The sequence below is a fragment of the Gorilla gorilla genome, chromosome 2, assembly GCF_029281585.2.
Source record: "Gorilla gorilla gorilla isolate KB3781 chromosome 2, NHGRI_mGorGor1-v2.1_pri, whole genome shotgun sequence".
In the NCBI taxonomy this organism is placed as follows: Eukaryota; Metazoa; Chordata; class Mammalia; order Primates; family Hominidae; genus Gorilla; species Gorilla gorilla.
The window spans coordinates 67759229-67772523 of NC_086017.1; the positions used below are offsets into that span (position 1 = coordinate 67759229).

Genomic DNA, 13295 nt, shown 5'->3' on the forward strand with positions numbered 1-13295 from the left:
ATATAATAGCTGTATCAATTCCAATTGTTTGTTTTGATAACAATAGCTTGCTGATAGATCTGAATACTGTCTGTAATTATATATGTATTTTTTTCCTCTCTGTAGACGCCCAAATGGATGAGCAAGACCTAAATGAGCCTCTTGCCAAAGTGTCCCTTTTAAAAGGTACTTTAACATGTTTTTATGACATCGTAAACCAGGGTATCAAATCACCCTTTGCCATAAAATCTGTTCTAGATATTATGTGAAGTTTTAATTTTTAGTTAAGAGATTAAGATAGGTTCTGTAAAGTAGCAGGGACTAAAAATTTAAAGTTTTGGTGTTTATACCCAATATTTCAAACTATTGTTGAATAATTTGGATCAGTCAAGATTACGAGGGACAAAGTGTTAAGTGGTAGAGTATGAAATGCAGCTGTGTTTTTTGTTTACCCTTGTGTCTCTAATAGGAATTTATTAGCGCTTTTAACATAATTAGAATAAGGTGAAAATCTTAACTTTCTTGAAAGACTCACCGGTTTGCTCTCTTATCATATGGTAGCAGTTGTAAATTTCCTTATTTTCTGGTCTTCTTCATCTTCTAGTAAATATCCCCAGGTTCTTATGACACTCTTCTAGAAATTTTGGGCGAAGAAACTTTAGGTGGATGGCCAGGCATGGTGGCTCATGCCTGTAATCTCAGCACTTTGGGAGGCCGAGGCAGGTGGATCACCTGAGGTCAGGAGTTTGAGACCAGCCTGACCAACATGGAGAAACCCTGTCTCTACTAAAAATACAAGATTAGCCGGGTGTGGTGGCGCATGCCTGTAATCTCAGCTACTTGGGAGGCTGAGGCAGGAGAATTGCTTGAATGCAGGAGGCAGAGGTTGTGGTAAGAGGTCATGCCATTGCACTCCAGCCTGGGCAATAAGAGCAAAACTCCGTCTCAAAAAAAAAAAATGAAAGAAGGAAATTTTAGATGTTGATAAGTAATGCATGTAATTAACTCTTTGTCTCACCTCTAAATAGGAAGTACATTTCTTGATATTTACTTGTTTAGAATGAAGTGGGTAGAAAATAAATCAGCATTTATAAAAAATGTTTTTAAAATAAAGTTCCTTGGGGATAGTTTACTAGAAAATTGTCAACATTCAGTCTCTTTTATGTTGCCTTATTGTACACAAGAAAAATTGACATATGTTGTAAGTTCAGCCCAGTGGATTAATTAAAAATGTTGGTAGTGGTGTACTAACACCAGACAGCTCTCTGGGATCAGAGTGACAGTAGCAGCCTGTGGAAATTTCTGTTTGTGGAAGTGCCTATTTTTCTGGCTGGACTAATAGGGAATCTCCTTGTCCAGACCCCGAGCTTTGGGATTATATAAGGAAGGAGCACTCTTACTGATTTGTACTCTTCTTAGGTGATCTTTGGTGTTGATAAGACATGCTTTTTTTCTAATGTCATAATAATAAATATAAGTTAATGTTGGTATGATCCAGAACTCTCATCTCAGAAATGCAATACCATTATTGTGTAAAATGTAGTTACTGATACTGAAAGAATGTCAGACCCTATGGGCCTTTATGGGAACGTGGAGAAAAAAGAAGGGAGGTAAATGAGTAATGAACACACCCATACAAAAGTAGCCCTCTTTACGGTCTTTTGCACTACAGAACTCTCTTTTTTCTTTTTGTTTTTTTTTCTTTTTGTAGGTACATTGTAGGTGTATATATTTATGGGGTACATGAGATGTTTTGGTACAGGCATTCAGTGTTACAGAAATCTTTTCAATAGCCAACTTAAGATTGAGTATAGTGTTTATGATTGTGTTAATTGTATTCAACTATTATTAGTGCTTTTGTGATTTTTGTCAGTCTGTTTTAGATTTGATTTTTATCCCATTGCCTACCACAATGCACATATTCAGTAAAACTCAGATATTTGATGAATTAATTGATAATGGACTTCTTACATTAAAATTATAAAGCCACAAGAGCATTAGGAATGTAACACTAGCCACAAAGCTAAGATCCAAAGAACTCTGGGTTCAGTCATAGGTTTGCCATTTATTTGTAATATGTCCTTGGCAAATTGCTTAACTGCTCTGTGATTCAGGGTTTTTTCATGTATTAGACTGGCGAAAACCAACTTTATAGGATTATTGTGAAGATTGAATGAAAGGGTGTGCGTGGACCACTTATCATGGTGTTGGGAACATAAAATGTTAACCACCATAATGAAGACACTGATCATGATGATGATGGTGATTGATAAAAGCAGGCCTATCTGTTGAAGGACTCTGAGTAACTCCATATTAATTGAATAAGATTGTGAAGTTTTAAAATTATTTCCTATAGTATTTAGGAACAAGGATTTGTTTGTAATGGATTTTTTCTAATTAGTAATGCATTTATTTGTTTGTTACTTGCCAGATAATCAGGAAAAAGTATTTTTAATCCATGAGTAGCACCAAACAGTATCTATAAAAGTACTCACAATATAGCCTGGGAAGTCAGACTCAAGGAACAGGGAATGAAAGGGGAAAGATGTAGGAAAAGATTGGAAAATACAAGATGCATGTGGAGCTGGCGGCCTGTGTGCAGATGCTATTAGTAATTGCTTCAGGTGCCATTGATGAAGATGGGTCAGAGTTTCCCTAACCTTGCTTTACGTTAAGGTGAAAGAACTTCTAAAACTTTTCTTTACATTTCTGTATGATTGCCAACTTTTTTGTTAATGAAGTAGTATCTTTATAAATACCTGCTGAAAGATTTTGTGGCTTGATTTTATTTTTATGAATTTTTTTACTTGTTTTGTTTTGTTTTTAGAGACAGGGGTCTTGCTAAGTTGGTCAGGTTGGTCTTGAACTTCTGAGCTCAAGCGTTCCTCTCACCTCAGCCTCCCATCTCAGCTTCCCAAGTAGCTGGGACTACAGGCATGCACCACCCTACCCGACTTGTTTACTCTTTCACTTTGTTTCTCTTTCTCTCTCTGTCTCTCTCTCTTTTTGCAGCTTGATTTTAAGAACAGACTGTCAAGTCAGTCAGTGATTGGATGTAAAGAAAAATCATCTAGGTAGAAGGAGGCATATTTTAGAGGAGTCTCCAAGAGATAATTATCATAGCCCTTTATGGTCATTATTGTTTTTCTTTTGTAAAGTTTCTCTTGTAAGAGTTTTATAAATTCTTAAAAATGATGTATTACTGGTACTTTTTAGAAACATTTATGTTATGCTTGATTATGTGTGGTTATGGTTTGTATCTGTATAATTAGGTTCAATAGACTGACATAATTTTCTCTTAAAAGTATAAATTACTAGACAACAGTGTTGACCTTTAGAGCTATATAAAGAAGCTACATATAAGTAGCCTCTTTATTTTCCTCATTCAAACTGTGTGCCTGACTTCCTGAACCATTATTTTCAAGTTTTTTTCCCCCTTTTTAAAAAATAGCCAATCTTTTTCTTTAGATTTATTGTGTACGACTTGTCACATTAGTCAGCTAGGACAAGGAAAATAATAATAAACATTCATTATGAGATAAAATGATGATAGCAGTAGTACCTTTTCCCTGATATAGTAATCATTTCTATCTATTTAGTTACTTTTAAATGAGAAATAAGTTGATCAAACCATGTTTTCTGTATGCTTGAAACCATCTCCCATTAAACGTTTTTTAAAATTGGAATTCACTTCAAATCATGTCTGTTGCAAATTTGCTCTATTTGGGGAACCTTGCCAGGGACTGCAGTGGTTTTAAAGTCTAATAAGACTGTTGGGCCGGACATAGTGGCTCATGCCTGTATTCCCAACACTTTGGGAGGCTGAGGCGGCCTGATCACTTGAGCCCAGGAGTTTGAGACCAGCCTGGGCAACATGGCAAAACCCCATCTCTACAAAAATTAACCAGGCATGGTGGTGCATGCCTATAGTCTCAGCCACTCAGAAGGCTGAGGTGGGAGGATCACTTGAGCCCAGACGGTAGAGGTTGCAGTCAGCCCAGATCGTGCCACTACACTCTAGCCTCGGTGACAGAGCAAGACTCTGTCTCAAAAACAAAAGCAAAAATCTATCCTCTGGATTTAAGGAATTTCAAGGCAAATTAGTGATAGCACATTTTTTAAAACTTTGTATTTCCTTGTGCCTCAACATCCCCACAAACAGGCCGTGAACACTCTGCCCTGGCAACCAGATGCACCAGTATGATAAGGCTGGTCCCTGCCACAAGTTCCCCTTCATAACCTTCCCTGGCAGTGGCCTAGTGAAATTTAATGAAATCACCTCATGCCTTTTGTTTGTGTATCCTGACCCCCAATACAAGCATTTGCCTACAGGTCCTCACTCTATCAGTTATACCTACTTGGCTGAACCCATTCTTTGGGCTTCTCCCATATGGTTCCCTGCATGGTGTACCTTGCCTCCCTCTCTAGGACCTTTGAGTATAATAAATCCTTTAATTTCATTTGCCTCTCCAAGTATAATTCCCACAGCTATGTTGGAGTGATCCTTGAGGACCCCACAGGGAGACTTACTCCCTCCTCCATTTACCACACAGAGAGGTGTAGATGATAAGCTGATTATTGGTGGTTGTTGCCATCAGGAGTCAAAGAAAAGAGAATGCCCAGGGTTTTTTTGTTTGTTTGTTTGTTTCAGAGGATAGGGAAGAAAGGCATTTTGAGTTTCATGGGACAAGAGTCATTTGAAATGACTCTATAAATAGTGTGTCTTACCATATGTGATATATTCAGTGATTAAGAAAAACTAAACCTAAATCTGATCAAGACTCTAGCTCCAACTGCCAATTTGCAGGACATACAAAGAACTAGGGACATATTCTAAATGATGTGATGGGGATACAACCAGCAAAATCCAGAATGTGGAAGATTCTACAGGACATACAACCCAGTTTCTTCAGCAATTAAATTAGAAGGGGAAAAAAAGGAAAGGGGATGGGGGAAATCCTATAAATTAAAAGAGATTTAAGAGTTATGTCGGCCAGGCGTGGTGGCTCACACCTGTAATCCTAGCATTTTGGGAGGCCAAGGTGGGCAGATCACTTGAGGTCAGGAGTTCGAAACTAGCTTGGCCATCATGGTGAAACCCTGTCTCTACTAAAAATACAAAAAATTAGCTGGGCTTGGTGGTGCACACCTGTAATCCCAGCTACTTGGGAGGCTGAGGCAGGAAAATCGCTTGAACCGGGGAGGCAGAGGTTGCAGTGAACCAAGATCATGCCACCACACTCCAGCCTGGGTGACACAGCGAGACTCCATCTCAAAAAGAAAAAAAGAGAGAGAGATGTCAACTAAACACAATGTATGAACCTTGTATGAATCTTCATTCAAACAATTCAACTGTAAAATAAATTTGGAACAATGGAAAATTTTAATACTGACTGAATATCAAACAATTAAGAAATTGCTCATTTTTTCCAGTGTGATCGTAGTATTATAGATATTATTTCTTTTTAGTCTTGTCTTAAACATTTTAGAGTTTTTTTATATTTACATCTATAAAATATTTTTAAATGGGTAGGATTACAAGAAGAGTAGATAAAAATACCTTCTTAGAAAAAGGAAATATTAAAAATCGCAAGCTAGATCAAATGGGTTTGGTTTGAGGATTGATAAGTATAATTAAAGTTTGTTCACATAATCCTTTGAGTGTTTTGTAAGATAGAGTGATCATTATAACAATTCAGTGGCTTCTGAGCACAGCAATGATATGATCAGATCTGCATTTTGGGGAGGTTTATTGAATGAACTGGAGTGGATAGAGGCTACAGGTAAGGCAGTCAAGAGGCTTAATCATTTGAGAGTCTGAACTAGGGTAATTACTGTGGAAATTTCAGATAGCAAAAACCACTTGGGGCCTTGGTAATCTTATCTAGAATCCACTGGCCTGAGACACTAAATATGGGAGAGAGATGGAAGTCATTTGACCCTGAGTGACTGAAAATTTAGAAATATTTATTTCTGGAAGAAAAGGTGTCCTGGTGGTAGCTGTGATGGTTTTAATTTGGCACATGCTAAACAGGAAGAGTGACCATGGGTTTGCCTGGAACCATTTATGGCTATTGTCCCAGCATAATTATCGTCAAAAGTGCTCTCTTTCATATTCAAAGCTGTCCCAATTTTATACGGTCACCCTAGGAACTGGAGATGCAGCTGGATGTGCAAAACAGAAACTAGAACCAACAAGTCATTTTCATTTATTTCTCAGATGTTTTATTGACCTGAGAGATACAGAGATAAGATACACAAGGAGGCTATAGACAGAAGATAGGAACTAGGTTTGGAAATTCTCTGCACAGGGGTGAACAGTGGTAGCAGAGGGAATTTCTGGTGAAAGAAAAGAACAATGATGAAAGTAAAAGAGCCAAAAAGATCCAGCTGTTGAGAAGGAAGCTGGCAGTTTAGAAAGAGTGGCAAAGGGGTAAGAATTGACAATAAGAGGCTGCTACCTTAGGCTATTTGACATGGCCACACGTACCCACAATGGAAAGATGATCTTCCTGCATTATGAAGGTTGTTCTCATCAACCAAGCCTGCAATGACTAGACATTCTAAAGAGAAGAGTGATGGCAATGGAAAGAGGACACATCCACTTGCCAGGTCACTTCTATCAGTTGATGACATGCCATATGTTATGGCTAGATCAGCTTTCCACAAGTACGCACTTGCAAAATAGAACTTGGGAAAAAAATCTTTGATTTGGCCCTTTACCAAGTGGATCAGTGTGTCAGAGTTCAGTTGAGCAAAGGTCAGAGTTTAAGTTGAATCTCCAGTCGCTCTTTTGAAGATATTTGGTGATGCCAAATTTAATTTAGGATATTATGTAGGTAAGTATTCTGTCAGTTCATTTATAGTGTGAATTTACAGGATTTAGCCTTAGTCTGAGAAAAACTGGCCCCTGGCCCAGACTATACACCAGGCAGTTCTAAACATATACAATTCATGTTAAGGAAAAAACAGATTCTGTTAATCTTTACAACTTACATTACTCCTAAATAACACTTATTTCCATGTGACTTGCATGTCTAAATAAAATGAATTTGGCTTAGTAAGGCTTTCATTTATCTTCATCTAAACGCTTTTCCACCAGTACTCATCACAAGACTCCCCAAGGTTATGAAGCAGATTGAGATAGAAACTCCATTTCTAGGACAAAAACGAGGCATCTTGAGAATGGACCCAAGCCATAATAAACTAATAATGCATTTTCCCACACAACCATATAAAATACAGTGAGCCCTTGATCAACCTTTGCACAAAAAGAATTGCTCATTAAGTCTTTGATTTTTTAAAAAATGGCACTTGGTTTTCTAGAAAGAGGATCTGCACACTAACTATTCAATTTGTTTGAATATAGTCAGATTATTATGTCTGTGTTTATTAGGCTTAATTTGAAAAGATTTTTGGTTAGTTTCTCCACTTCTATGATCAAACACTATAGAGTTCAAGACCAGCCTGGGCAACATAGTGAGACCCTGTGTCTACCAAAAAACTACAAATCTTAGCCAGGCACAGAGGTACATGCCTGTAGTCTGAGCCATTCTTGAGGCTGAGGTGTGAGAATCGCTTGAGCCCAGGAGGTAGAGCCTGCAGTGAGTAGACATTGTGACACTGCGCTCCAGCCTGGCCAACAGAGCAGACCCTGTCTTGAAACAAAAGAAAACAAAACAAAGAATCAGTTGCAGACATGATAGCCTTTATGCTTAAATACCTCAGTATACATTTCTTATTTATCTTATGTAACTACCATACAATTCTCAAAATTAAGAAATTAACATGGGTACATTACTATTCTCAAATCCAAATACCTGTTCACATTTTGACAGTTGTCTCAGTAATGTTCTTTATGACATGGCCCAGCATGGTAGCTCATACCTGTAATCCCAGCACTTTGGGAGGCTGAGGATCACTTAAGCCCAGGAGTTCGAGTTTATCTCCCAGGGGACATTTGGCAATATCTGGAGACATTTTAGTTGTAAACTGGGGTGTGGGCCAGGGTGGAGGAGGGGTACTGAATCTAGTGGATAGAAACCAGGAAAACTACTAAACATTCTACAATTCATAGGGTAGTGCCACAGCAAAGAATTTATTCAGCCCTGGTGCAACATAGCAAGACCCCATCTCTACAAAAAATTAAAAATTTTGCTGGGCATGGTGGCACGTGCCTGCAGTCCCAGCTACTCAGGAGGCTGAGGAAGGGGGATAGCTTGAGCCCAGGAGGTCAAGTTGAGGCTGCAGTGAACTGTGATGGCACAACTGCACTCTAGCCTGGGCAACAGAGCAAGACCCTGTCTCAAAAAAAGAGAAACCAAGATCTAAATGTTTGGTGTCCTCATGGCTACTGGTGTATAATTGCTTCTAGGCCCACTCAGTGGACAGACTTAAGAAGTGTGTGTGTGGTTCTGTGTGTATGCAGTTGCACACATATCTATATTTATTTCTATATATTTCTCTATATCTCCAATCTATTCGAGTTCATACCCTACACCAGAGGATTAATCCTTTTTTTTCTTTTTCTTTTTTGATACAGAGTCTCACTCTGTTGCCCAGGCTGGAGTGCAGTGGCGTGATCTCGGCTCACTGCAGCCTTGGCCTCCTGGGTTCAAGTGATTCTCCTGCCTCAGCCTCCCAAGTAGCTGGGACTACAGGTGTGCATCACCAAACCCAGTTAATTTTCGTATTTTTAGTAGAGACAGGGTTTTACCATGTTGCCTAGGCGGGTTTTGAACTCCTGACCTCAAGAGATCTGTCTGCCTTGGCTTCCCAAAGTACTGGGATTACAGGTGTGAGCCACTGTGCCCGGCCCAGGGGATTAATTCTATCTTACCTGTTTTCATATCTGTAATTTTCTTCTTCAACAGTGAGAAAAGTGGCTTCATTTATCTGCAACGTATTTATTTGAGCCTTTTTAGAATACACAGAAAATTGTTTCAGAATTAATAGCCAGTGCTTTTGTAGTAAAGAAACCTGTGTATAAAATTTTTTTTTGATTATCAAATTATTAACATACAGCAATAGTCCTCAACACAGGACATTTTACCTCCCAGGGGACATTTGGCAATATCTGACCAGGAAAACTACTAAACATCCTACAATTCATAGGGTAGCCCCACAGCAAAGAATTTATTCAGCCCAAAATGTCAGTAGTGCTGAGGTTGAAAAACTCGATCACAGAGCAAGGAAAATACCTACTCAAGGAATTAATGTTGATGTTTTTGTCAAACCACTTGAATGTAAGATGCAATCATCATGATGCTTCTCTTCTAAATACTCCTTAAAAAAAAAAAAAAAAAAAAAAAGCATTATCCTATATAATGACAAATCCAGAAACAGGGGCCAGGACCTTTGCAGACTCCAGTGGATAGTGTTGAAAGAGCTGTGAGAGAAGTTTTGTAGCTAATGCAACAGTGTTTCTGCCACTGGAAAAATCTCTCTCTCTACATGCCCCTTCCCTGGCCCGAAGACCTTTTGAAGGAAGAATTGATAAGTTGACTAGAGTAGCTGAACCCAGAATCAAATTTTTTTCTTTCTTTTTTTTTTTGTTTTTTTTTTTAGAGACACAGTCACTCTCTGTCGCCCAGGCTGGAGTGCAGTGGCGCGATCTTGGCTCATTGCCACCTCCGCCTCCCAGGTTCAAGCAATTCTTGTGCCTCAGCCTCCTGAGTAGCTGGGATTACAGGCGCGCACCACCACGCCCAGCTAATTTTTAGTTTTTTGTTTTTTTTTTTTTTTTTTGAGACGGAGTCTTGCTTTGTCGGCCAGGCTGGAGTGCAGTGGTGCGATCTCGGCTCACTGCAAGCTCCACCTCCCGGGTTCACGCCATTCTCCTGCCTCAGCCTCCCGAGTAGCTGGGACTACAGGCGCCCACTACCACGCCCGGCTAATTTTTTGTATTTTTAGTAGAGACGGGGTTTCCGCATGTTGCCCAGGCTGGTCTCAAACTCCTGACCTCAAGTGATCTGCCTGCCTCAGCCTCCCAGAGTGCTAGGATTACAAGCATAAACCACCGCGCCTAGGCCAGAATACAGTTTTTCTAGAGAGAAAAATAGGATATAATCTATGAATATGAAAAAGAAAAAAAATATATATATATAATTTCCAAAACCTATTGTAATTGTATTGTGAAAGTTATTCTTAGCTCTTTTTTGATGGATTGAAGTTATTATGCTGAGGTACTTATAAACCAAGATGATACTCAAATAGAATTCATTAGAACAATATGGCTTACCTGATGATATATTTATTTCAGGCAGTGTTCAGTAGCAGAAGGTTTTAAAAAATTAAAAAGCAGAATGATTGGAGAGGAAGGAGTTTAGGGGAAGGGGCATATTTGAAATAGAATGCTGGATTTAGTTTATTTCAGTAAAACCACTTAGGTTACATCATTTAATATATTCAGCAGATTTTTGTTGTTGTTGGGTTTTTTTTTTTTTCCTTTTTGATACAGAGTCTCACTCTGTTGCCCAGGCTGGAGCACAGTGGCGCGATCTCGGCTCACTGCAACCTCTGCCTCTTGGGTTCAAGCAGTTCTCCTGCCTCAGCCTCCCAAGTAGCTGGGACTACTGGCACCTGCCACCACGCCTGGCTAATTTTTTGTGTTTTTAGTAGAGACGGGCTTTCACCATATTAGCCAGGATGGTCTCGATCTCCTGACCTTGTGATCCGCCTGCCTCAGCCTCCCAAAGTGCTGGGATTACAGGCATGAGCCACCACGCCTGGCTCAGGTATTTGTTATATGTGTGTGTTGGGGAAATGATGATGACAAAGTAGGCTCAGTAGAGCTTTCAGCCTAGTTTTTATTTTGTGTTCCACAACTAGGGTAATTGTGCTAAAATTTAGCTGTTACTTGAAGAAAAGTTTCTTTTTGTTTTCCATATCCAGTTAAGTTCCAAGTGAAATTTTTCTGACTGGTTATCAAGAAATTTCAAAACTGATGAAGAAGTATAGCATTTTGCTCATCTCACTGAATTTCAAGTCTTAATAAGCAATAAGTTATCATCTATCACTGTTTATTTTGATGCTAAAATTGTGAATATATAATTTATGTTAATATATTTTTATAATGTCATCACCATGATTACTAATATATATAACTGTATTTGTATTTTCTCCCAACTACTAAAATGCTTACTATAATTTGCTTCTAAGTTTTATTTAACTCAGTTGTTCTATGTTGTTTATGCATGTGCAAACATGAGAGAGATTACCAGTCTTTTATTGTAGATTATAGTGTGATACTAACTCTTGCTTTTAAAATAAACATGTTTTTGTCAGATGACTTGCAGGGTGCACAGTCAGAAATTGAGGCAAAGCAAGAAATACAGCATCTTCGAAAGGAATTGATCGAAGCCCAGGAGCTAGCTAGAACAAGTAAACAAAAATGCTTTGAACTTCAAGGTGAGATCAAGATTACTTTGGTTCTTTAGGGATGTGTGGAGGCAGCACAATATAATTGGGTGGCCCCAAACTTGGAGTCCGGAGGCATGTTCCAGATTCACAACTTTATGAGATATGTGATCTTGGTATATTTACTTGACCTCTCTAAACTTGTGTTTCAGGTCAGTAAAATGAGGAGAGTTACAGTTGCTCTACCTTCACACTGTTGATGTGAAAATCAAGTAAGATCTTTACTAACTGAAAGATCTTAATAGTTAATTGCATATTAAGTACAACAGAAGGAAAACTCAAATTTCTAAATTTTTGTTACGCCTAATGTTAGCTAATGTCCTGGCCACATTCTTTTCTAGTAGCTCACTTATCTATAGGTCATAAGCCAGTGGAGTCTGTGCAGTTCCCTAGAGCTTACATTTCTGTATCATTCATAGTAACTACCTGGTTGCAGACAATTAGTATCTCAAAGAGTCTTAAAATGAGAAAGGGAATGACCTCTGGAGTCCTCATGTTCTCCAAGATGGCCTTCCTGCCTAGTAGGAAGATTTACATCCCAGGAGGGAACTAGGAACTTCTTGTTACTACTTCTTTCCTTTCCTAATTCTCAAAGAAATTAGAATTGGTATTCACTTAACTTGAAACTTTTGGGGGATCCAGGCTAATATATTAAATTACAATGAAAAAATATTTAGTAAATAGCAATTATTTAGTTTAGTGTTTACTATGTGCTTGACAGTAAATATAAGAATTTTAAGTCTTTTTAAAAAATTAAATTCAAAATGCTGATTAACAATTATCAAGACTGTTTCTCATGTTAAGAAAAGCACATATTGTCTTGGTGATACCAGGTCCAGAAAACTCCACTACTCAGTTGAATAGATTTATTACTTACTACAGTTCTGTGCTCCTAAAATCTTTAAACTAACTGCTAATACTGATAATACTTACTGCCTAACTTTTGTTCCTTTCAATAATCTTTTAGGAGAGAATTTTAAAAGAAATCTTCAGCTGCTCAACTCTGAGTACTTTCATTAATTCACAAAACTATTAATAGATACTGTGTTTTTACTTTTAGCTCTTCTGGAAGAAGAAAGAAAAGCCTATCGAAATCAAGTTGAGGAATCCACTAAACAAATACAGGTTCTTCAAGGTATGGAAGACCCCAAGCCTCTTTGAGATTGTTATTGTGTGTTTGTTTTTAGTGATTCAAAAGGAATGGAGGCCAGGCGCAGTGGCTCATGCCTGCAATCCCAGCATTTGGGAGGCCGAGAATGGTGGATCACCTGAGGTCAGGAATTCGAGAGCAGTGTGGCCAACATGGTGAACCCCTGTCTCCACTAAAAATACAAAAATTAGCTGGGCATGGTGGTGCATGCCTGTAATCCCAGCTTCTCGGGAGGCTGAGGCAGGAGAATTGCTTGAACCTGGGAGGTGGAGGTTTCAGTGAGCTGGGATTGCACCACTGCACTCCAGCCTGGGTGACAGAGCAAGACTCTATCTCAGAAAAAAAAAAAAAAAAAATGAAAGTAAGAAGGCAGAGAGTCCCCATTTTTCATGGCTTTGATTCTCTAGAACCTCACATTTCAACACGGCTCTTGGTGGAGCTTTATTTATTTATTTGTTTTTGAGACAGAGTTTCGCTCTTGTTGCCCAGGCTGGAGTACAATGGCGCGGTCTCAGCTTACTGCAACCTCCGCCTCCCAGGTTCAAGCAATTCTCCTGCCTCAGCCTCCTGAGTAGCTGGGATTACAGGCATGCGCCACCACGCCCAGCTAATTTTGTATTTTTGGTAGAGACGGGGTTTCTTCATGTTGGTCAGGCTGGTCTCAAACTCCCAACCTCAGGTGATCCACCAATCTTGGCCTCCCAAAGTGCTGGGATTACAGGTGTGAGCCACTGCGCCTGGCCTATTT

At 38.9% G+C, this 13295-nt stretch overlaps 1 protein-coding gene across 38 annotated transcripts in view; it reads left to right on the forward strand.

Moving 5' to 3' along the window:
- SLMAP (sarcolemma associated protein) overlaps positions 1-13295 on the forward strand; it is a 167973-nt gene that overhangs the window by 136252 nt on the left and 18426 nt on the right. For 25 of the 38 annotated variants that reach the window (XM_004034361.4, XM_055383192.2, XM_019024370.3 and 22 more), the window contains 3 exons: positions 106-165; positions 11266-11388; positions 12458-12532. In XM_004034361.4, coding sequence (XP_004034409.4) covers positions 106-165; positions 11266-11388; positions 12458-12532 — 258 coding nt within the window. The remainder of the gene's footprint in view (positions 1-105; positions 166-11265; positions 11389-12457; positions 12533-13295) is intronic. The other 13 variants (XM_055383204.2, XM_055383210.2, XM_019024379.3 and 10 more) reach the window with 1 other exon arrangement.